This window comes from Pelophylax lessonae, assembly GCF_965119305.1.
Source record: "Pelophylax lessonae genome assembly, chromosome: 3".
In the NCBI taxonomy this organism is placed as follows: domain Eukaryota; kingdom Metazoa; phylum Chordata; class Amphibia; order Anura; family Ranidae; genus Pelophylax; species Pelophylax lessonae.
In genome coordinates, this window is record NC_138770.1 from 656294295 (window position 1) to 656317184 (window position 22890).

Sequence of the window (22890 nt, forward strand, 5' to 3'; positions counted from 1 at the left end):
TGTGAGTAGGAGTACGAGAGGGGTGTCTGCCACATTCTCATGGCATGATATTTTTGGAGCACTTTAGCACTTTACTTATAAATTACTGAGCACAGAATGACACTATGAAGAAGATTTAGGATGGAATGAACTGTTTCTGATATTGTGTCCTTGGAATATTACATACTTTTGGGGACTCAGGCGACCACCGCCCTGGCCCCCATGTGCTCGTGCTGTGCTTATATATTAAGAAAAAGCCGTCTGGTATTCATGGCCGTATTCTTTCCAGGCATAAACCCCGTCTGGTCGGAGTGTATGAGTGAAAGAATAGTGTGCGCAAGACGGCGGGCAAGCACCTTAGCCAAGACTTTGATGTCAGCTTGTAGAAGGGATATCGAACGGTAGGATTCTGGAAGGCGGGGATCCTTCCCAGGTTTAGGGAGAACGATAATCGTAGCCTCACTCATGGAAACAGGTAGGGTCTCCACATCAAAGGCATGCGTGTACGTCGCCAACAAGACGGGCGCTAATACTTCAGCATAGGAGGCATAGAAATCCAAGGGGAGGCCATCCGAACCTGACGCTTTTGCCAAGGCCATAGAGGCAATGGCATCCGCAATCTCGTCTGCAGACAGGGGGGCCTCCAGGGCAGCCCGCTGAGACGCGGATCAGTCTATAATTTTAATGGTAGGTTTATTTTAACAGTAAGTGGCAGAATAACAACAAAAAAAATCCAGAAAAATGCATTTCAAAAAGTTTTATAAATTAATTTGCTTTTTAATGAGTAAAATAATGACTTCGCAAAACATGACTCCGTAGTTGGTGGCAAAACCCTTGTTGGCAATCACAGAGGTTAGACGTTTCTTGTAGTTGGCCACCAGGTTTGCACACATCTCAGGAGGAATTTTGTCCCACTCTTTGCAGATCCTCTCCAAGTCATTAAGGTTTCGAGGCTGACATTTGGTAACTTGAACCTTCAGGTCCCTTCACATATTTTCTAGGGGATTAAGGTCTAGAGACTAGCTAGGCCGCTCTAGGACCTTAATGTGCTTCTTCTTGAGCTTCTCCTTTGTTGCCTTGGCTGTGTGTTTTGGGTCATTGTCATGCTTGAATAACCATCCACAACCCATTTTCAATGCCCTGGCTGAGGAAAGGAGGTTCTCACCTAAGATTTGACAGTACATGGCCCTGTCCATCGTCCCTTTGGTGCGGTGAAGTTGTCCTGTCCCCCTAGCAGAAAAAAATCCTCAAAGCATAATGTTTCCACCTCCATGTTTGATGGTGGGGGTGGTGTTCTTGGTGTCATAGGCAGAAATCCTCCTCCAAACACGGCGAGTTTAGTTGATGCCAAAGAGCTTGATTTTGGTCGCATCTGACCACATCACTTTCACCCAGTTCTCTTCTGAATCTTTTAGATGTTCATTAGCAAACTTCAGATGGGCCTGTACATGTGCTTTCTCGAGCAGGGGGACCTTGCGGTCGCTGCATGATTCCAGTCCTTCGCAGCGTAGTGTGTTACCAATTGTTTTCTTGGTGACTATGGTCCCAGCTGCCCTTAGAGTATTGACCAGATTCTCCTGTGTAGTTATGTGGCTGATTCCTCACTCTTCTCATGGTTATGGAAACTCTACAAGGTGAGATCCTGCATAGAGCCCCAGAGCAAGGGAGATTGACAGTTATTTTGTGTTTCTTCCGTTTGCGAATAATCGCATCAACTGTTGTCACCCTCTCACCAAGCTGCATGGTGATGGTCTTGTAGCCCATCCCAGCCTTGTGTAGGTCTACAATCTTGTCCTTGACATTCTTGGACAGCTCTTTGGTCTTGGCCATGGTGGAGAGCTTGGAATCAGATTCATTGATTGCATCTGCGGACATGTGTCTTTTATCCACTTAAGCCCCGGAAGATTTTACCCCCTTCCTGACCGGGGCCTATTTTGCGATTTGGCACTGCGTGACTTTAACGGACAATTGCGCGGTCATGCGACGCTGTACCTAAACGAATTTGATGTCCTTTTTTTTCCACAGAGCTTCCTTTTGGTGGTATTTGATCACCTGTGCGATTTTTTGATCATGCGCTATAATCAAAAAAAGAGCGACAATTTTGCAAAAATAACAATATTTTTCACATTTTTTTATATGAAATTCCCCCAAAAAAGTGTAAAAATCAAAATTTTTAAAAATTTTTGCCCCATTTGTTTTCTGCTACCTATGTTTGGTAAAAAAAAATCACAATAAGCGTATTTTGATTGGTTTGCGCAAAAGTTATTGCTTTTACTAACTAAGGGAAAGATTTTTGTCATTTTTGTTGTTTTTTTTTTTTTTTAACGAGTAATGGCGGCGATCTGCGATTTTTTTTTTTTTTTTTTTTGCGGGACTGCGACATTGCGGCGGACAGATCGGACCCTTGACTAACATTTTTGACACTTTTGGGGTTACCAGTGACATTACTACAGTAATCAGTGCTATACATATGCACTGTTACTATAAAAATTACACTGGCAGGGAAGGGTTTAACTTTATTGGGGAAGGAGGGGTTAAGTGTGTCCCTAGGGGCATGTTTCTAACTGTGATTGGATGTGGCTTTACATGTAACAGCACAGATCAATGGTCCTACATAGCAGGACCTTATGATCTGTGTTGTTACACAGGGAAGAATGACAGGCGGCTTTGTTTATATTAGCCGCCTGCCTTTCTCCCTTCACATCGGACGATCGCGAGTGACCGGGGAGGTGTCCGTGAACGAGCCGGGGTGGGAGCGCGCCTCCGGGGGCGCGCTCGTCCCTTATTGGCTTACAGGCTAGTGACGTACCCATACGTCACTGCCTGGCGGGGGCTGACCGCCGCAGTATATGTGCTGGCGGCGGTCGGCAACCGGTTATACAGGTAACAAGCTGAGATTAGGAGAGTGCTCCTAATCTTTGCTTGTTAACTGTATGGAAGACACCCGGGAGCCTGAAATCTTGCTGATTGATAAGGGATCAAATACTTATTTCACTCATTATAATGCAAATCAATTTATAACTTTTTTTTAAATGCGTTTTTCTGGATATTTTTGTTGTTATTCTGTCTCTCACTGTTCAAATAAACCTACCATTAAAATTGTAGACTGATCATTTCTTCTTTCTTTCAAATACGTTTTTCCCTCACTGTATATATAAATGCACACTGTATATCTATTACCAGCAGGGCTATTCTATCTCTGTAGGTCATCAAATCTTGTATTAATCTAGAAATAACTTGTCCCACAAATAAAGATGTATTATAAAGAAAGACCTTTGCTATCTCTCTTGCAGTTCTGGACGTTATGTGGAAATGCACTAACAGCCAAAAGGGGAATATTTGGAAAAACTGGGGACTTGCAGACCATCTTGTGCTTAGCATGTGCAAGAGAAGACATCACTTACTCAGGTGCTTTAAATGGAGATATCTATGTGTGGAAGGGCCTCACCTTAGTCCGCACCATTCAAGGAGCTCACAGTGTAAGTATCCAATATAAGTATGCTAAGAATTGTTTTTTTTTTTGCTTTGCAATATTTTCAATTATTTCATATAATAGAAAACGCAACACGATGTGTTAAAATCTGTTACAGTGACACCATTGACAGTTCCTGTTGAATTATCACAGACACCTCCTCCTAGCAACATTAACACATCCCAAAAATGCAAAATGCATTAAAATTGCTCATGAAAAAAACGCAAAAGGCAACGGAAAATGGGCCTCAAAAGTGCATCAACTGTACATGCATAGATATAAACCTAGCCTTAGGGGGAGGAGGATATGAAGCCTGTGCTCTGTGCATGCAGCTCCGAGGTGAATGTACACGCATCTGCCAGCAGCTCTGCATGGAGGACTGGCTTAATCACCCATCTGAATAAGCCCTAAAGTGGACCTTTCAGTGACTTTACAAGTCTGCATGAATGAGACCATATAAGGATATAGATTATGGGGAGAAGGGACTAAAGCAATCAAAAAGCCCTCCAACTGAATCTGTATGTAGTACAGTAAAACTTTCCTAAAGCAGAGAATATACACATCTCATTTCATCACATATCCCGAAAATAAGAGGATTATTCCTTAGTAGAGATGGGCTCAGGCGTGTTCGATTTCCTATGTGCCCGATCCCGCCAGTAGAGCTGGGCTGGGGTGTGTTCGAGTTCCCATGTGCCCGATCCCGCCAGTAGAGCTGGGCTGGGGTGTGTTCGATTTCCCATGTGCCCGATCCCACCAGTAGAGCTGGGCTGGGGTGTGTTTGAGTTCCTATGTGCCCGATCCCGCATTTAGAGCTGGGCTGAGGTGTGTTCGATTTCCCATGTGCCCGATCCCGCCAGTAGAGCTGGGCTGTGGTGTGTTTGATTTCCCATGTGCCCAATCCCGCCAGTAGAGCTGGGCTTGGGTGTGTTTGATTTCCCATGTGCCCGATCCCGCCAGTACAACTGGGCTGGGGTGTGTTCGAGTTCTCATGTGCCCGATCCCGCCAGTACAGCTGGGCTGGGGTGTGTTCGATTTCCCATGTGCTCGATCCCGCCAGTAGAGCTGGGCTGGGGTGTGTTCGAGTTCCCATGTGCCTGATCCTGCCAGTAGAGCTGGGCTGGGGTGTGTTTGAGTTCCTATGGGCCCGATCCCGCCAGTAGAGCTGGGCTGGGGTGTGTTTGAGTTCCTATGTGCCCGATCCCGCCAGTAGAGCTGGGCTGGGGTGTGTTCGATTTCCCATGTGCCCGATCCCGCCAGTAGAGCTGGGCTGGGGGTGTGTTCGATTTCCCATGTGCCCGATCCCACCAGTAGAGCTGGGCTGGGGTGTGTTCGAGTTCCCATGTGTCCGATCCCGCCAGTAGAGCTGGGCTGGGGTGTGTTCGAGTTCCCATGTGCCCGATCCCGCCAGTAGAGCTGGGCTGGGGTGTGTTCGATTTCCCATGTGCCCGATCCCGCCAGTAGAGCTGGGCTGGGGTGTGTTCGATTTCCCATGTGCCCGATCCCGCCAGTAGAGCTGGGCTGGGGTGTGTTTGAGTTCCCATGTGTCCGATCCCGCCAGTAGAGCTGGGCTGGGGTGTGTTCGAGTTCCCATGTGCCCGATCCCGCCAGTAGAGCTGGGCTGGGGTGTGTTCGATTTCCCATGTGCCCGATCCCGCCAGTAGAGCTGGGCTGGGGTGCGTTCGATTTCCCATGTGCCCGATCCCGCCAGTAGAGCTGGGTTGGGGTGTGTTCGATTTCCCATGTGCCCGATCCCGCCAGTAGAGCTGGGCTGGGGTGTGTTCGAGTTCCCATGTGTCTGATCCCGCCAGTAGAGCTAGGCTGGGGTATGTTCGAGTTCCCATGTGCCCGATCCCGCCAGTAGAGCTGGGCTGGGGTGTGTTCGATTTCCCATGTGCCCGATTCCGCCAGTAGAGCTGGGCTGGGGTGTGTTCGATTTCCCATGTGCCCGATCCCGCCAGTAGAGCTGGGCTGGGGTGTGTTCGAGTTCCCATGTGCCCGATCCTGCCAGTAGAGCTGGGCTGGGGTGTGTTTGAGTTCCCACGTGCCGATCCCGCCAGTAGAGCTGGGCTGGGGTGTGTTCGAGTTCACATGTGCTCGATCCCGCCAGTAGAGCTAGGCTGGGGTGCGTTCGATTTCCTATGTGCCCGATCCCGCCAGTAGAGCTGGGCTGGGGTGTGTTCGAGTTCCCATGTGCCCGATCCCGCCAGTAGAGCTGGGCTGGGGTGTGTTCGATTTCCCATGTGCCCGATCCAGCCAGTATAGCTGGGCTGGGGTGTGCTCGAGTTCCCATGTGCCCGATCCCGCCAGTAGAGCTTGGCTGGGGTGTGTTCGAGTTCCCATATGCCCGATCCCGCTAGTAGAGCTGGGCTGGGGTGTGTTTGAGTTCCCATGTGCCCGATCCCGCCAGCAGAGCTGGGCTGGGGTGTGTTTGAGTTCCCATGTGCCCGATCCCGCCAGTAGAGCTGGGCTGGGGTGTGTTCGAGTTCCCACGTGCCCGATCCCGACAGTAGAGCTGGGCTGGGGTGTGTTCAAGTTCCCACGTGCCTGATCCCACCCAAAACAGGGGCAAGTGTTGGTGTAATAAACTGTAAGTAATCCTTCTGCAGAAATTTTGTTCAAAGATCACTAAATATAGGTGGTGAATAAAACTCTTCAGTGATTCAGATCTTATGAATAGTGATGTAAAAGGAAGCTCTATCGGTCAGGGAGTCCTATAATAACTATAAACCATTCATGTTTAATAATGTAATGCCCCCTTTCTACCAAATACAGACATGAAGCATTGTGTTCAATGAGTTTACTAACTAAGATTTTAAAGGGTAACTCCATTTTTGCGTGGGAAAAAAAAAATAGCAAATAAAGAAAAAACAAATGGCATATACAATTGGGACACAAATCATATTGTAATTGAATGTTATTAAAAATGACCTTTCCTTTTCAATCTGCAGCCGCTGTAACTTTCTGAAAATGCAATGCAATATGGCTACCTGGAGGTGTTCTGTACACAGAATGTATACTGACCACACCCCAGAAACATAATTTCCTGCTTGTGTGATTGGCTCACTGATTTTCCCTGAAGTCTGCCCTAAGATACAAGTCAAATTTTTGGCATCCCCTGCAACAAAAATGTCCTTTTTGGTGAGATACTCCCAATAGGAACATGTCTAAAGGGATGCAGGCCCAGCAGATTTCCTCATTAGTGCCCTGCAGCTGCCACAGCTGATAGATAATTATGATACCACTCCCATTAGACCCACTCACAGAGGAACAAACAATGATTTCTTCAGAATAACAAAAGGTAGGAATCTGCTACAAAGTTTGTTAACTTCTTCCCATCCGCGCTACAGCCTATATACGGCTGCAGCGCGGACTCACATTTTCGGGAGGCCGTCTTTATACGGCCTCCCAGAAACAGTCTCCGCGAGCGCGCATCGGGGAAAATCTGTGTCGGCCGTGTCCCTTGGACACAGCCGATCACAGATCGTGGTGAATGGCCAATCACAGCGGCCATTCACCACGTGATCGGACCGTCCAATGAGAGATGATCTCATATGTAAACATATGAGATCATCTCTCATCGCCAGTGCTCCTTCCTCACACGGAGCCTGCAGTGTGAGGAAGGAGGGAGAGCTGCACAGCGCCGGGGACACAGAACAAATGTAATCAGGGCACCGATCACCAGTGCCCTGATTACTAGAGGTAAAAAAAAAACATACACACAGTGCCCGCCATCAGTGCCCGCCATCAATGCCCACAATCAGTGTCCATAGTGCTGTCAGTCAGTGCCTGCTCATCTAGGCACTGATGAGCACTGACTGGCAGCACTATGGGCACTGAGTGTGGGCACTGATGGTGCTGCCCATCAGTGCCGCCCATCAGTGCTCATCAGTGCCACCCGTCAGTGTCCATCAGTGCCACCCGTCAGTGTCCATCAGTGCCATCCGCCAGTGCCCATCAGTGCCGCCTATCAGTGCCCAGCAGTGCCACCTCTCAGTGCCCAGCAGTGCCGCCTATCAGTGCCCAGCAGTGCCGCCTATCAGTGCTCATCAGTGCCGCCTATCAGTGCTCATCAGTGCCGCCTATCAGTGCTCATCAGTGCGGCATATTAGTACCTCCTAATCAGTGCCCATAAGTGCCACCTCATCAGTGCCCATCAGTGCAGCCTATCAGTGCCCATCAGTGACGCCTCATCAGCGCACATCAGTGAAGGAGAAAAATTTATTTTCAAAATGTACTCGCAGAAAATAAGAAAAACTTTTTTTTTTTCAAAATGTTATGTCTTTTTTCTTTTTTTTTGTAAAAAATAAAAAAGCCAGAGGTGATTACATACCACCAAAAGAAAGCTCTATTTGTGTGAAAAAAATGATAAAAAATTCATATGGGTACAATGTAGCATGACCGCGCAATTGTCAGTCAAAGTGTGAGAGCGCTGAAAGCTAAAAATTGGTCTGGATGGGAAGGGGGTTTAAGTGCACAGAAGGCAAGTAGTTAAAATCCCTTCAATGTACAGAGATCACCCAGAGGGGAATGTTTTTTTTCTCAACAAAAGTGGAGTTACGCTTTAAGCTTAAATTTTACAATATTCACTGAGACTCTGTAGTATGTTTTATGCTCCTAAGGAGACACAATGGAAATTTCTCATCATGGGTTGAGATCCTATCATTTAAAAATCATAGTGTGTGTCACTGCTGACAAGTATATGCTGTGCACTGTGTTTATTTCTCCTTTCATGTAATTGCATTAATTGCTATTCACTACATTTGGATCTGTCTCTTTTCTCTAAGGCTGGTATATTTAGTATGTACGCCTGTGAAGAAGGGTTTTCTACTGGAGGAAGAGATGGATGTATCCGCCTGTGGGATAATGACTTCAAGCCAATTACAAAAATTGATCTCCGAGAGAGTGAGCAGGGTTATAAAGGTAGATTTTTTTCTCTGTTATGTAAGAGGCCAATTCACAACGACAAAATGCAGCTTTAATGTTTCAAATACATTCATTTCACGTACGCATGTTTTCAGTGTGGTGTTGACTTTACTGTAGGTTAAAAAGCTGCTGCGTTTATTCAGTTTCTATTGCATTTTCCTTGAAACAGCAATGAAGGAAGTCAGGTCTGTGTTTGTGACTTGTACTCATATCCTGTCATCAAGAACAGTGTTTTTCCAAACCTTTTTTTAGACCAGGCACCCTTTGGAATTGCGCACAATCACTGGGCACATCGATCCGAGGGTTCATTTTAACCAGGAGGTGCAATCTGAGTGTCAATACTTTTTTGTGCATTCCCGTGTGTTGCGTTTTTTAATTGGCTGCTCTATGCTCCTGAAACATGCAAAAAAAGGTGCTGCCATGATTTTTTTTTTTTATGAATTGTGCCCCACCAAAATGCATGGTACTGCGGCACCATGTGTTTTAGTGGGCGTAAACGTACACGCATTGGCTAGATGTGTGGGACTGCTATTAAGAATTATTGGCACCTGAGTGCATCTGCAAAAGGCAACATTTTCGTGCAATGTGGAAAAATGCACAATTTCACACATGCTGCACTGCACCTGGTGTGAACAAGCCCTAAAATGTAGTTTATAAGCCAGAGTTACTGTAAATGGTCTGTAGGTTGTAAATCCCCCCAAATCCTCCCTACTAGCATAAATCTCCCCCCTCATCCCCCATCTAACACAAATCTCCCTCCCCTGCACAAATCTCCCACTACTTGCACAACCCCCCCACCCCCCCTCCTAAATCCCCTCTCCTAGCACAAATCTCCCCCCTCGCCCATACCCACACACACACAGCTCTCTCCCTTCTGTCTGTTTACAGGAGTAGTGACAGCAGCAGAGAGGAGGAGAGGGCCAGGAGGTGTGGGCTGTGCAATCCCCCTCGTCACACACACACACACACACACACACACACAGCTCCTCTCTCTACTGCATGGTTGTCCAACCTTTTGGCTTCTCTGGGCCACATTGAGTGTAGAGAAATTTTCTTGGGCCTCATATAAAATATATGCTATAGTTAAGGTATATAAGTAATAAAATGCCACCGCACCCTTCCCGCACCGGCGCACCACTAATTTAACACAACTAGAGGATGATCAAATTAAATGGAATCAGTATACAGAGGTTTACTTCTTCTGAGAGATATTAAAGGAACACTCTAACCACCATGACCACTTCAGTGATTTGAAGTGGTCATGGTGGTAGTCAGAAACACTGCACATGCTTGTCAATCCCCCCCCTCCCCTCTGAGGCAGCCTTTGCCTACCGTTAGTTGGAAGCCACTATGGCCATGCCCCCGACCCAACTTCCTTCCTCCCCAGCAAAAAAAAAATTGTCTGTGGGCAGTGGGCCGCATTGCCTGGGGTTCTGGGCCACATGTGGCCCCCGGGCCGCAGGTTGGACATGCCTGCTCTACTGTCTGTATACCGGAGTAGTGACAGCAGCAGAGAGGAGGAGAGGGATAGGAGGTGTGGGCTGTGCAATCCCCCTCGTCATACACACACACACACACACACACGCATCCTCTCCCTTCTGTCTGTTTACAGGTGATGACACAGAACTCTCAGATTATATACACTGTTTGATTACCGCCCCCACCCACAATTTCTGCTGCCGTGACATGAGCAGTCTGGAGAGGAGATAGAGGTAAGTAAGCCCTGTACAGTCTGATCTGAGAGCATTTTGTGTTAACGCGTGTGTACAGAGAGGAGAGGGAGAGTACAGCCCGCACATCTTCCTGGCTCTTTCCCCTCTCTCTGCTCTTGTCACTACTTCTGTCAGCAACCCAGAAAGCTGTGTGGTCACGTGACCTCTCCTTAGCAACCAATGATGTCATTGGTTGGCAGGACGCAGGAGGCTGGCCAACACGGCATTATGGATTGCCGACCGAAGTAGTGACAAGAGCAGAGAGGAGGAGCTGGGAGTATGTGCAGGCTGTGCTCTCTACCTCCTCCATGTACACAGGAGTTAACAGAGGAATGCTTTCAGATCAGACTGTGCAGGGTTTTAAGTAATTTTTCTGCGGCACTCCTGGGGACTTTTTGCAGCACCCCAGTTGAAAAACACTGATCTAGAACACTATGAAGAGTTTTCTTTTCTTAGTGTTACTTTTATTGTATTTTCATTGCAAATTTTTATTCAACCATAAAAGAGAGAATTGCCTGGATGCTGTCAGCTGAGCTGCCTCTGCCTGCCGCTGCTGCTGCTCACCTCACAGCCTCTCGAGTCTCGCTCTCCGCTCGGGCCCCACTACAGAGTGGGGAGCAGTGCTGAGTGATGGTGGATCACTCAGCCAGGGAAGGCAAGGAAATAGGTAGGCAGGCGGCTGGCCAGGACTTGAGCCTAGCCACCAGAACAGGCGCAGAATAGACGTGCGCCCGAAACTGTAGATATAGTCTCTCCACTCCCACCAGCACATCATCAGAGAGGGGCCCAGAAAATGGAAAAATACACCCCCTAAGCTTTTAGGAGAAGGGGAGCAGGGGATGTAATTCAGAAAAGGCAGTTTGTTTTGTTTATTATGCACTAACTTTCTTTGAGGTTGCTGGGCCCGGTATAACAGGACTGGTTGTACTGGCTTATCAGTGGCCCTGCTGGCACCAACAATCATGCCATGGTAAAATCATCGAGGTCACATTTTTTTACCTATTGATGTAACCATTAACTGAAGCTCCTGACCTGACTCTGCACGATTGTATGCATTGGGTTTCTGCCAGATGATTGGCTGAATAGATAATTGCCCAAATAGACAAGTGCACAGGTGTTGCTAATTAATTGCTCTGTGAGTGTAAATACTGTGCAGTAGCACTGTGTGGTGTGCACTGTGACCTCAAGCCAGAGCTGTGTCTTTGAAAGGGTTAAAGCCAAAAACTCATTCCTTATAATAATGAACAAATCTCTCCTACTGTTTGTAATTTGCAAGCCCAGTCTTGCAATTATCTTGCATGTTACCATCTGTTAAGTGGTAGAGCAGGTGGCTGGTAAAAAATAACCCACCAAATTGTCTATCTGCCGGTTTAGCATCTATTTAAACGCCTTCTATCGTTAAAACATTAAAGCGTACTTGTGTGGTCATGCTTGAGGCAAAGAAACACAGCTTTGTTATATGTTCTATTTTTCATGTTTTTCTTACACATGTCATCTTTGATAGAATATCTTTCACTTAAAAAAATGCTGCAAAAAACACACTTTCTATTATTCATAACGTATATTCGCTGCTGCACCTGTAAAGCAATGAGCCAGCGAGGAAAATTCAATATTCTTTTGTTGAAATGAAATTTCCGGAGCAAGAGGCACATGAACCCCCCTTAGCTGTGCAGCTAGAATAGAAATAAATTGGATTCCAGTAAAAAAAAAATCCAGTTTGGGGTCGAAGCACAATTGTACAGAATTTTTATACTGTGATATATTCTGAACACGCTTACAAAATGTTCAATATACTTTAAAAGGAAGAATTGCCTGTGGTTGAGAAAGAGTAAAAAAAAAAAAAAAAGTAAAGTAAAGCTCAGGCTAAGTAAAACAGAAAGGTTACAGTAGCTCGGGATTCCAGTTTAAAAATCCATTTTAAATTTGAAGCACAATTGTAAAGAAATGTTATACTATGATATATTCTGAACCCACACAATGGTCAATGTATTTTAGAGGAAATAATTGCCTGTGGTTGAGGCAAAGTAGAAAAGAAAAGTAAAGCTACAACTCAACCTAAGTGGAAAAGAAAAGTAAAGTTACAGCTCAGACTAAGTAGAAAAACATGTAAAGCTACTTCTCAGACTAAAGCCCCGTACACACGTACTGATCGTCGGCCGAACGATCGGCCGTCTTTTGTCCAGGGCTGTCGTGTCTGCTGAAAACTGCAAAAGACTGCACACGAATTTTGTCGGCCAACAACAGCCGACTGCAGAAGTGATGTCATGTGATGGTTAACTTTCCTTGTCTTTTTTCTTTTCTAAGCATGCCCAGTCTTGCTAATCTGCTGTCTGTCGGCCGAAATCTGTACTGACTGGCGAACAATCGGCCGTTCTGGTGTTGGCCAACAAAAATGTTAATGCCTGCACGACCGATTCTGTTCGGCCGAAAATGCGCTGTCGGAAGCATCATACTAACAAGCCAACAATCGGCTGAACGGTCGTCGGCCGAATATTTACGGCCGACAATCGGTACGTGTGTACGGGGCTTTAGTAGAAAAGTAAATACAGCTACATATCATGCAAAGTATGAGGCCCTGTTCACACCTTAGCTTTTTTTCAGCTTGTAAAACGCTCATCTCTGAAGTTCCTAAACACCCAAGAGGCAAAATCCCATTAATTTCAGTGGCCCCTGTTCACATATGATCGTTTTGTCGCCTGAAGCTCAAAAAACTACATGAGCTTCTTTTTTGGCAGATTACAGATGTTTTTGGTCAGATGTCAATGCCTGCCTCTAAACACCTGCAAAAAACGCGTGAAAAATGCCTGAAAAAAACGCCTGAAAAAATTCCCAAAGAAAACACCTGAAAACGATACGTTCAGGTGTGAATGGAACCTAAAAAGAAAAAAAAAAACTACAGATCAGGATAAATTGAAAAGAAAAGTAAAGCCAAAGCACAGGCCAAATAGAAAAGAAAAGTAAAGCTTACAGTGGGGATCGAAAGTTTTGGCACCCCAGGTAAAAACTTGTATTAATGTGCATAAAGAAGCCAAGGAAAGATGGAAAAATCTCCAAAGGCATCAAATTGCAGATTAGACATTCTTTATTATATGTCAACAAAGTTAGATTTTATTTCCATCATTTACACTTTCAAAATAACAGAAAACAAAAAAAATGGCGTCTGCAAAAGTTTGGGCACCCTGCAGAGTTAATATCTTGTACTGCCCCCTTTGGCAAATATCACAGCTTGTAAATGCTTTTTGTAGCCAGCCAAGAGTCTTTCAATTCTTGTTTGAGGTATCTTTGCCCATTGTTCCTTACAAAAGTCTTCCAGTTCTTTGAGATTTCTGGGCTGTCTGTCACGCACTGCTCTTTTAACGTCTATCCATAGATTTTCAATTATGATGAGGTCAGGAGATTGTGAAGGCCTTGGCAAAACCTTCAGTTTACACCTCTTGATGTAATCCCCCATGGATTTTCAAGGTGTGTTTAGGATCATTATCCATTTGTAGAAACCATCCTCTCTTTAACTTCAGCTTTTTCACAGATGGCATCAAGTTACCATCCAAAATGTGCTGAAATTTTGTTGAATCTATTTTTCCTTCTACTCGTGAGATGTTCCCTGTGCAACTGGCTGCAAAACAACCCCAAAGCATGATTGATCCACCCCCATGCTTAACAGTTGGACAGAGGTTCTTTTCATTAAATTCTGTGCCCCTTCTTCTCCAAACGTACCTTTGCTCATTCTGGACAAAAAGTTCAATTTCAACCTCATCGGTCACAGAACTTGTTTCCAAAATGCATCAGGCTTGTCTATATGTTCATTTGCAAAGTTCAAACGCTGATTTTTGTGGTGAGGATGTAGAAGAGGTTTTCTTCTGATGACTTCCATGAAGACCATATTTGTACAAGTATCTCTTTATATTGGAATAGTGTACCACAACTCCAGTGTCTGCTAGATCTTTCTGGAGGGATCGTGCAGTCAAACGTGGGTTTTGAATTGTTTTTCTCACAATCCTGCGAGCAGTTCTGTCTGATATTTTTCTTGGTCTTCCAGATCTTGCTTTAACTTCCACTGTTCCTGATGACTGCCATTTCTTAATTACATTCCGAACAGAGGATATTGACATCTAAAAACACTTTACTATCTTCTTATAGCCTTCTCCAGCTTTGTGAGCGTCAACTATTTTCAGTTTCAGTTTTCTAGACAACCGCTTAGAATAGCCCATGGTGCTGATTGTTGGGGCAAGGTCAGATGAGTCTGGGCATTTAAAACCTTTGAGATTGACATCACCTGGTCTTCCCAGACGATGATTGAGAACAATCCATGACACTGGTAGGTCTAAGCCTTGCAAAGGGGGCAGTGCATGCTATAAATTCTGCAGGGTGCCCAAATTTTTGCAGACACCATTTTTTTGTTTTCTGTAATTTTGAAAGTGTCAATGATGGAAATAAAATCTAATTTTTGTTGACATATTATAAGAATGTCTAATCTGTAATTTGATGCCTTTTGGAGATTTTTCCATCTTTCCTTGGCTTCTTTATGCACATTAATACAAATTTTTACCTGTGGTGCCCAAACTTTCGATCCCCACTGTAAGCTACAGCTTAGGATAAGTATAAAAGTAAAGCTATAGCACAGGCTAAATAGAATAGAAAAGTATACAGTAGATACGCCTCATGCTAAGTGGAAAAGAAAAGTAAAGTTACATCTCAGGCTAAGTAGAAAATAAAGGTAATGCTGCAGCACATGGTAAGTAGAAAAAAAGTAAAGCAACAGCACAGGCTACAGAACTCATGATGCCCAAAAAGGTACAGGAGCTTCTTTTAAGGAGCGATGTATAATATATACAACATGGGGAACACAGAAAAACAGGGTAATACTGGAGATGCAACAAAGGGGTGGGGGGGGGACACAGGACTGAGATCAGGATCAAGGAGAGTAAGTATGAGGCAGCAGGGTGCAAGGCAGAGGCAGGGATCAGATTCAGGATTAAACGGCAAGCAGTATCTGGCTAGCAGAGCAAAACTCTGAAGTAAAAGGGTAATAGTAGAGAAGGGACTAAATACCCTCCCAGCATCAGGTGACTGATTACTGGAATCTGCTGGCTGCTGGGAGACATCTGCTGTGGTTCTAGGAACCACAGTGCCACCAGCAGGTAAACCAGGTCCTTACATAGAGGTACTTGCAGGCACTTACAAGGTGCCCACAACTTGTATTGTTTGCTTTCAAAACATTTTAAGCAAGGTAAAGTTAAATTTTTCAATGCCCTGGAAGCTATCCTGCAACCCATATCTACCTATCTTGGTTTTGGCGAGGTCTGAGATAGACTTCATCCTTCCCATAGAGCCCTGACCCTTTTCCAGTACGTTGTGGAAGGATCATGATGCAGTTCCTTTGTGACATAGATGAGGGTAAATGGATGTTCCTGCAGAGAGGCGGTGGGGACATCTGATATACTGTATGTGTGCCATTGTTGTTCTAAATAGTTCTTGAAAAGAATAAAGTAAGTCATGAAACGTCTGTGACCATAAAAAGATATACATATATATATTTTTTTGTATTATTGATTACATCATTAACTTAAGCACAGATTACCCTTCTTCATGGCTGTTTTGCAGCTGCCTGCATGACTAGGCTATGTATACTTGTCCTTGTCAGTGAAGAATTGGTACTTAGCAGTAGGTCATTTGTTAACTGGTCTTCCTGTCCTATTTTTTGCTCTTCCCCAGGCTTGTCCATCAGGAGTGTGTGCTGGAAAGGGGATAGAATTCTTGCTGGGACTCAGGATAGTGAAATTTTTGAAGTGATGGTGAGAGAACGGGACAAGCCCATGCTGATCATGCAGGGTCACTGTGAAGGGGAGCTCTGGGCCCTTGCCGTACACCCTAAGAAACCCTTAGCCGTTACTGGTAGCGATGATCGCTCTGTAAGGTACGTGAAAAACCTTTAAATATTGAGTCAAAGGACACATGTTGGTGAAAAGCAACCCTGCATAGCAATCCTTCCGGTGGCATTTTGTTTTAACTTTCAGAGTGCCTGCTTGCTTCCTCTGTACATCACTGCAGCCCCCCGAGGATCCTATGCAGAAATTCGTTTTATGAAAGTGGATATTTGTACTTGGCGGTGCAATAGTGGCAGTGCATGGGCCTGGCTGTAGGTTGCTCAAGTACAGAGTACAACATTGCAGGATGGAAAAGGGACTGAAGTACCGGAGAAGCAGGCAGACACATTAAGATGACAAGCGGCTCCCAAGGGATTCTGCTGTACAGATGCAGAGCTAATACAGATGATTACCATTTATGAGCTTAAGAGATGCTTGCTTTAAAGCGCTAGTGCCCAATCTGTGGGCTTGTGGTTTGTGATGTGCGGCCCTCGGACCTCAGCAGTCTGTAATGGTAACATTGATTGAGGTAATAGCATTAACCTCTAATAGCCTCATGTAACATGTTCACAGTTTCATATTGTCTTCTGCAGCATATTCCTAGCATGTCCACACTCCCTGGCCTTCATTTCCTCTATCAGATCTGCAGTTTCTAACAGTCCTCTCAAGCATTACATATATTGAAGATTATGTGAAGCCCCTTGGTGTTGCCAAGGGCCAAATTTGAGCCCCCCTTGAGCTCATAAGTTGACAACCACTGCTTTAAAGGATACACCTAGCTCTTCAGATGCAAGGTCCCCTTTGGATTTAATATATTTTTCTACCCAGCCAACAAACAAAGCTAGTGTCCTCTTCACATCATTAGTATAATTACATTTTAGCTGTGATGGAAAAAGCCTGTTGTTTCTAACAGACAGAGGTAGCTGCAAAGCAAACTACGCTGTGGTGCTGTCTGTGAGGCTAAGCCAGTGGTCTCCAAATGCGGCCGTGGACCAAATGCGGCTCTTTGCTTGCCTTTATCCAGCTCTCACCATTCCTCCCACTGACACCAGCAGTAGGGAATTACTCCTCCCAATGACACCAATGATGGGGCGCTATTCCTCCAAATGACACCAAAGATAGGGCGCTATTCCTCCCAATGACATCAGTGATGGGGTGCTATTCCTCCCAATGACACCAAAGATAGGGCGCTATTCCTCCCTAAGACACCAAAGATAGGGCACTAATCCTCCAATACTAATGACAGGGCACTATTCCCAGTCCTACTGTCAAGAGGTGCTGTGTCTTTTTTTTTTTTTAATCCCACTGACCTCCAAGTCAGAGACATTGATTGCTCCCATTGACACTGGGGCATTTTATACTCCCAGGGGAACCACAGCCCAGCCCCCTTAACCACTTAAGCCCCGGAGGATTTGGCTGCTAAAAGACCAGGGGGTATTTTGCGATTCGGCACTGCGTGACTTTAATGGACAATTGCGCGGTCGTGCAACGCTGTACCTAAACGAATTTGACGTCCTTTTTTTCCCACAAACAGAGCTTTCTTTTGGTGGTATTTGATCACCTGTGCGATTTTTTGATCACGCGCTATAAACAAAAAAAGAGCGTCAATTTTGCAAAAATAACAATATTTTTCAAATTTTTTTATATGAAATTCCCAAAAAAAAAAAAGTAAAAATCAAAATTTCTCTTACGTCCTCCGACAGTCGCCGCCTCTTCATATTCGTCACATATGGGTATTAGACTTTGCTCCGAAGGAGTAGCTAGGCAACAGAATATGTTAATAAAGCTTTTAACATATCCAACATATCCCACCCTCAAGGGGTGGTCCCCTCAGTCAATACCCTCCTACTTCCTGCAACCATATCTCAGTTTTAATGTCTAGCTTGTCAGGAGTGGCTGGCTCTCTCTGTGCTGGGACTTTATGTCCCAGACTCTTTCTTCTTTTTAATATTTTGTTTTGAGTTTTTCTCTCTACCTTTACTTAGCTGTTGTTTTATCAGCGTTAGTTAGTTCTTCGGACGAAGAGGATCATGCGGACTGGGTCTCGGGCTGATCCCCCTGGTCGCAGGTCGGGGGTCAGTGGCTTCCCAGTCTGCCATCGAGCGTTCAGCCAGGTAACGCTCCTGGCATAGTGAACGACCCATCCCTGTTCGGTGCAGGGATGCTTGGTGAGGTGGCTACCTCACTGGACGCTGTGCGGTTTCTTAACCCACGTTCGGAGCGTCTTGTATGCGACTCTCCCTGCCTCATGTGTAGCGGCTTGTTCGCCTGTGCGGGTCCCCCACACCGTGGTGAGGTAAGTGTATTTATGTGGGGACCTGTCTGTCTGGAGGGGTGTCAGTCTGGGACTGTGTAACCTGTCTCTATGCACACTGTTTGTCTCCCTATCTCTCGGCTGCATGCTGTGGGCTGCAAGGGGGGGGGGGAGTTGTGTGGCACTATGAGTGTCAGCATGATCAGTGTGGAAAGCTGTGTGCTGTGGGGCATGTTTTATGGCATGTTTGGGCACTTACAGCGATCGCTGCGGCGATCGGTTCTGTTTTTTTACATACAGACATGTGTGCATTACTGCACTGTGGAGCGACGGTTTCGGCGCCAAAAGACGCCATTTTGCCTGCCCTCGCTCCGGCCGCATGTTTTACATGCATGGCGGCCATTTTCTTGTAGCCTCCATAGGTTTACATAGAGCGCCCTAGCAGCATCACTTCCTCTTCCCAGGAACACCGATCGAGGCAGCAGCAGCGGCGAGGGTCTCCTCAGGTTTTATCCTTCTGTTTCTTGCTATCCATTGCCTGTGTTCAGTTTACATATCCCTGTGGGGGTCTCATTGTGCTTAGTGTGACGCGGTGGGCTGCGCTTGCCGCGCTTGCTGAAAGGGGCAGTTAACCTTTGGTTGTCTGGCATTACAGGGGCAATGGATTCTCAGGAGGGCAAATTTCCTACAGTATTGGTGGAAAGCCAGGGGACCGCTGCTTCCCCCCCAGGGGGGGATTTAGCCACTATTGTGGCTGGCCTTGCTGCTCAGGTGCAAATGCTGGTGGCTGCTCAATCTACCAAAAGGCCCAGAGTTGTGCTCTCCTCTGATTCTGAGGGTGAAGGTGATGGGGCTGTTCTAGCTGGGGCTTCCCTATCGGGGTCCCGCTCCTCTCTTGATCTAGTGGGGTCTGAGGTGGAGGCTGAAGTTGAGGGGGTTGATAATTCTCCCCCTGGCTCGCCTGAAGAGCTTGCAATCATGGATGAGTTGATTGCTTCTATTAAGCAAACGCTACGTTTGCAGGACGAAGTGTGTCCCCCCGCTGCCTTGGCGGCTTATGGGACGCAGAGGAAACGCAGGACGCCACAGGTTTTCCCCTGCAATGCTGATTTTCAGCGCGCTGTTAAGGATCAATGGCGCGATCTGCGCAAACCTTTTGCGGTACCAAGTAGGTTCAAGCTGCGTTATCCTTTTTCACCTGCCACTGATGAAAGGTGGTGCGTGCCTCCACCAGTGGATCATGCGATTGCGGTTTTGAACAAGGCCACTGCGATTCCTGCAGAGGGTTCACCCATTTTCCGTGATGCCACAGATAGGAGACTGGAGTCTCTGGCCCGTCATACGTATTCTGTTACGGGTTCTATGCTTAAAGCTCTGTTTGCTTCTATCATGGCGGCCCAGGCGATCGCAAGTTGGACGCAGATGCTTAGGCGCGTCTTGGTGGCCGACTCGGCCTCGCCGGCGACCCTGGATATGGTGGATCAGATCCACCAGGGTGTCTTGTATCTGTGTGATGCGGACCTGGACCTGATTCCGTTGGCTGCACGGGTGCACAGTGTGGCGGTGTTGTCTCGCCGCCTGGTTTGGTTAAAATGTTGGTCGGTGGACCAATCTTCGCGTAAGACCTTAGCCAATCTGCCTTATGATGGGTCTCGCCTTTTTGGGGAGTCCCTGGATGTGTTGATTAAGGGAATCACCGGGGGTAAGAGCACTCTCTTGCCCCATTTCCCCAAGGCTAAGGGGGCTTCTGGGAAGAAGCATGCTAATTTTCGGCCCCCTCAGGGGTCCTTTCGTGCCTTTCGGCCGCACTACAAGGGCAAGCCGTTCAAAGGTCAAGGCTCTCAGAAGAAGCCCTGGTCTGGTAAGCAGAAGTCCGGCCAATCCGGACCTGCAGCCCATAACAGTTCGGCCTGAAGGGGCGCCCTCACCCAGTTTTGGGGTGGGGGGACGCTTGCTCGGTTTTCTTCAGCCCTGGTTGGCCCGTGTGCGGGACAGATGGGTTCAGGAAATCGTTCGGTCTGGTTACAAGATCGAGTTTCTCTCTCAGCCGGAGAGCAGATTTTTTCCTTCAAATCTTCAACTGTCTCCGGAGCGCCTGCGGGACCTACACCTGGCGGTGCAGGACCTGAGGGCTCAGGGAGTGGTGGTTCCGGTGCCTCATCGGGACAGATTTCGGGGGTTTTATTCAAACCTGTTCACCGTGCCCAGGAAGGAGGGCAAGGTTCGTCCGATTCTGGACTTGAAGGCTCTGAACTGCTCTGTGCGGGTTCGCAAGTTCCGCATGGAATCCCTGCGGTCGGTGGTGGCTGCCCTGGTTCCGGGGGAGTTCATGGCCTCCATCGATTTGAAGGATGCGTATCTTCACATCCCCATCTTCGAGGGTCACCAGAGGTACCTTCGATTTGCCATTGCGGAGGATCACTACCAGTTCGTGGCGTTGCCTTTTGGCCTCGCCTCGGCTCCGCGGGTCTTCACCAAGGTGCTTGCACCGGTTCTGGCATTATTGAGGGCCCAGGGCATTTCTGTCCTGGGGTATCTGGACGACATTCTGGTTCGGTCTGCGACCAGCCAGGGTCTGGAGCAGGACCTGTCTGTCACGATGCAAACTCTGCAGGAGTTTGGTTGGACGATAAATTTTCCAAAGTCGGCACTGAGTCCGTCTGTTCGTCTTTCCTACCTGGGAATGATTTTGGACTCGGTGCAGGCGAAGGTCTTCCTGCCGGACGACAAACTCAGAACTCTTCAGGAGGAAGTCAGGTCCCTCCGGGATGTTCCGCAATCGTCTCTACGGACGTGCATGAGATGTCTGGGATTGATGGTCTCGGCCTTCGAGGCGATTCCCTTCGCCCAGTTTCACACGCGGGGTCTCCAAGCGGAGATTCTGTCCAAGTGGGACGGGCGACCTCAATCTCTGGATCTTCAGATCTCGTTGAGTCATCGCACCAGAAAAGACCTTCTGTGGTGGCTCCAGTCCCCGATGGTGTCCGGGGGCAAGTCGTTTCGTCCTATCTCGTGGACGGTAATCACCACGGATGCCAGCCTGTCGGGCTGGGGTGGTGTTCTGGGCGTTCTGTCTGCCCAGGGAACTTGGTCGGAGGGGGAGTCCTCCCTTCCGATCAACATTCTGGAATTGCGTGCGATAAGTCTCTGTCTTCGTCGCTGGACGGACCGGCTGCAGGGCTGCCCGGTTCGGGTGCAGACGGACAATGCCACGGCGGTGGCCTACATCAACCACCAAGGGGGCACCAGGAGTGCCCGAGCGGCTCGGGAAGTGGCCGACATTCTGTCTTGGGCCGAGACTCATGTCCCGGCGATAACGGCGGTTCACATTCCGGGGGTGGAGAACTGGCAGGCGGACTATCGGAGTCGCCAGACCCTGGATCAGGGGGAATGGTCTCTCCACCCGGCTGTCTTCCAGATGTTGTGCGCGAAGTGGGGTCTTCCAGATGTGGACCTGTTCGCGTCACGTCTCAACAACAAGGTGAGGAGGTTCGTGGCACGGACGCGCGACCCTCGGGCAGACGCGTCGGACGCGTTAGTGGCCCCGTGGCATCAGTACAGACTGATGTATGCGTTTCCACCGATCCAGTTGCTGTCCAGGTTCCTTCGCAGGTTTCAATCGGAACGCAACACGGTGATTCTTGTGGCACCGGACTGGCCTCGCCGGTCCTGGTACGCAGACCTCGTGAATCTGGCGGTCGACGCCCCGTGGCGTCTGCCTCTTCGAGACGATCTACTGTCTCAAGGACCGATATACCATCCTGCTTTACAGTCGCTGGCTTTGACGGCCTGGCTGTTGAAACCGAGGTCCTGAAGGAGAGGGGTCTCTCTCCGGAGGTCGTTCATACTTTGATCAACGCGAGGAAGTCTTCCTCTGGGAACGTTTACTACCGTACTTGGAAGGCCTATTTTGCCTGGTGTGAGTCCAGGGGGTTTTCACCCCGCACGTACTCGGTGTCCCGTGTGCTGTCTTTCCTTCAAGCGGGTGTTGATCAGCGCTTGGCGCTGGCTACGATAAAGGGTCAGGTGTCTGCTCTGGCCGTTCTGTTTCAACGTCCCGTGGCATCCAACCTTTTGGTTGGCACCTTTATTCAGGGTGTGCGGCATCTGGTTCCTCCTATGAGGGATCCTCTGCCCCCTTGGGACTTGAATCTCGTGCTATCTGTGTTACAACGTGCTCCTTTTGAACAGATCAGGGAGATCTCGTTGTCTATGTTATCCAAAAAGGTCGCCTTTTTGGTGGCGATCACTTCGGCTTGCAGAGTGTCGGAACTGGCGGCTTTGTCCTGCAAGTCTCCGTACTTGGTTTTTCATTTGGATAAGGTGGTCTTGCGACCTAATCCTTCCTTTCTTCCGAAACGTGTTTCGGAATTCCATCTTAATGAGGACATTGTCTTGCCTTCGTTGTGCACGAAGCCTAAACATCCACAGGAGGTGAGATTGCACTCTTTGGATGTTGTTCGGGCGATCAGGGTTTACCTTCGATCGACTGAGTCTTTTCGTAAAACGGACTCCTTGTTTGTTCTCCCAGAGGGTCCTCGGAAGGGCATGGCGGCTTCGGCCTCTACCATCGCTAAATGGATCAGACAGACCATTGAACAGGCCTATGCCTTGCAGGGGAAGGTTCCCCCTGTGCCTGTGAAGGCGCACTCTACTAGATCTCTGAGTACGTCTTGGGCCTGTCGT

At 47.5% G+C, this 22890-nt stretch overlaps 1 protein-coding gene across 6 annotated transcripts in view; it reads left to right on the top strand.

The window, feature by feature from the left end:
- Window positions 1-22890, top strand: part of EML6 (EMAP like 6) — a 321021-nt gene that overhangs the window by 105242 nt on the left and 192889 nt on the right. For all 6 annotated transcript variants that reach the window (XM_082249282.1, XM_082249283.1, XM_082249284.1 and 3 more), the window contains exons 5-7: window positions 3273-3458; window positions 8236-8371; window positions 15799-16000. In XM_082249282.1, the coding sequence (XP_082105408.1) occupies window positions 3273-3458; window positions 8236-8371; window positions 15799-16000 (524 nt within the window). The remainder of the gene's footprint in view (window positions 1-3272; window positions 3459-8235; window positions 8372-15798; window positions 16001-22890) is intronic.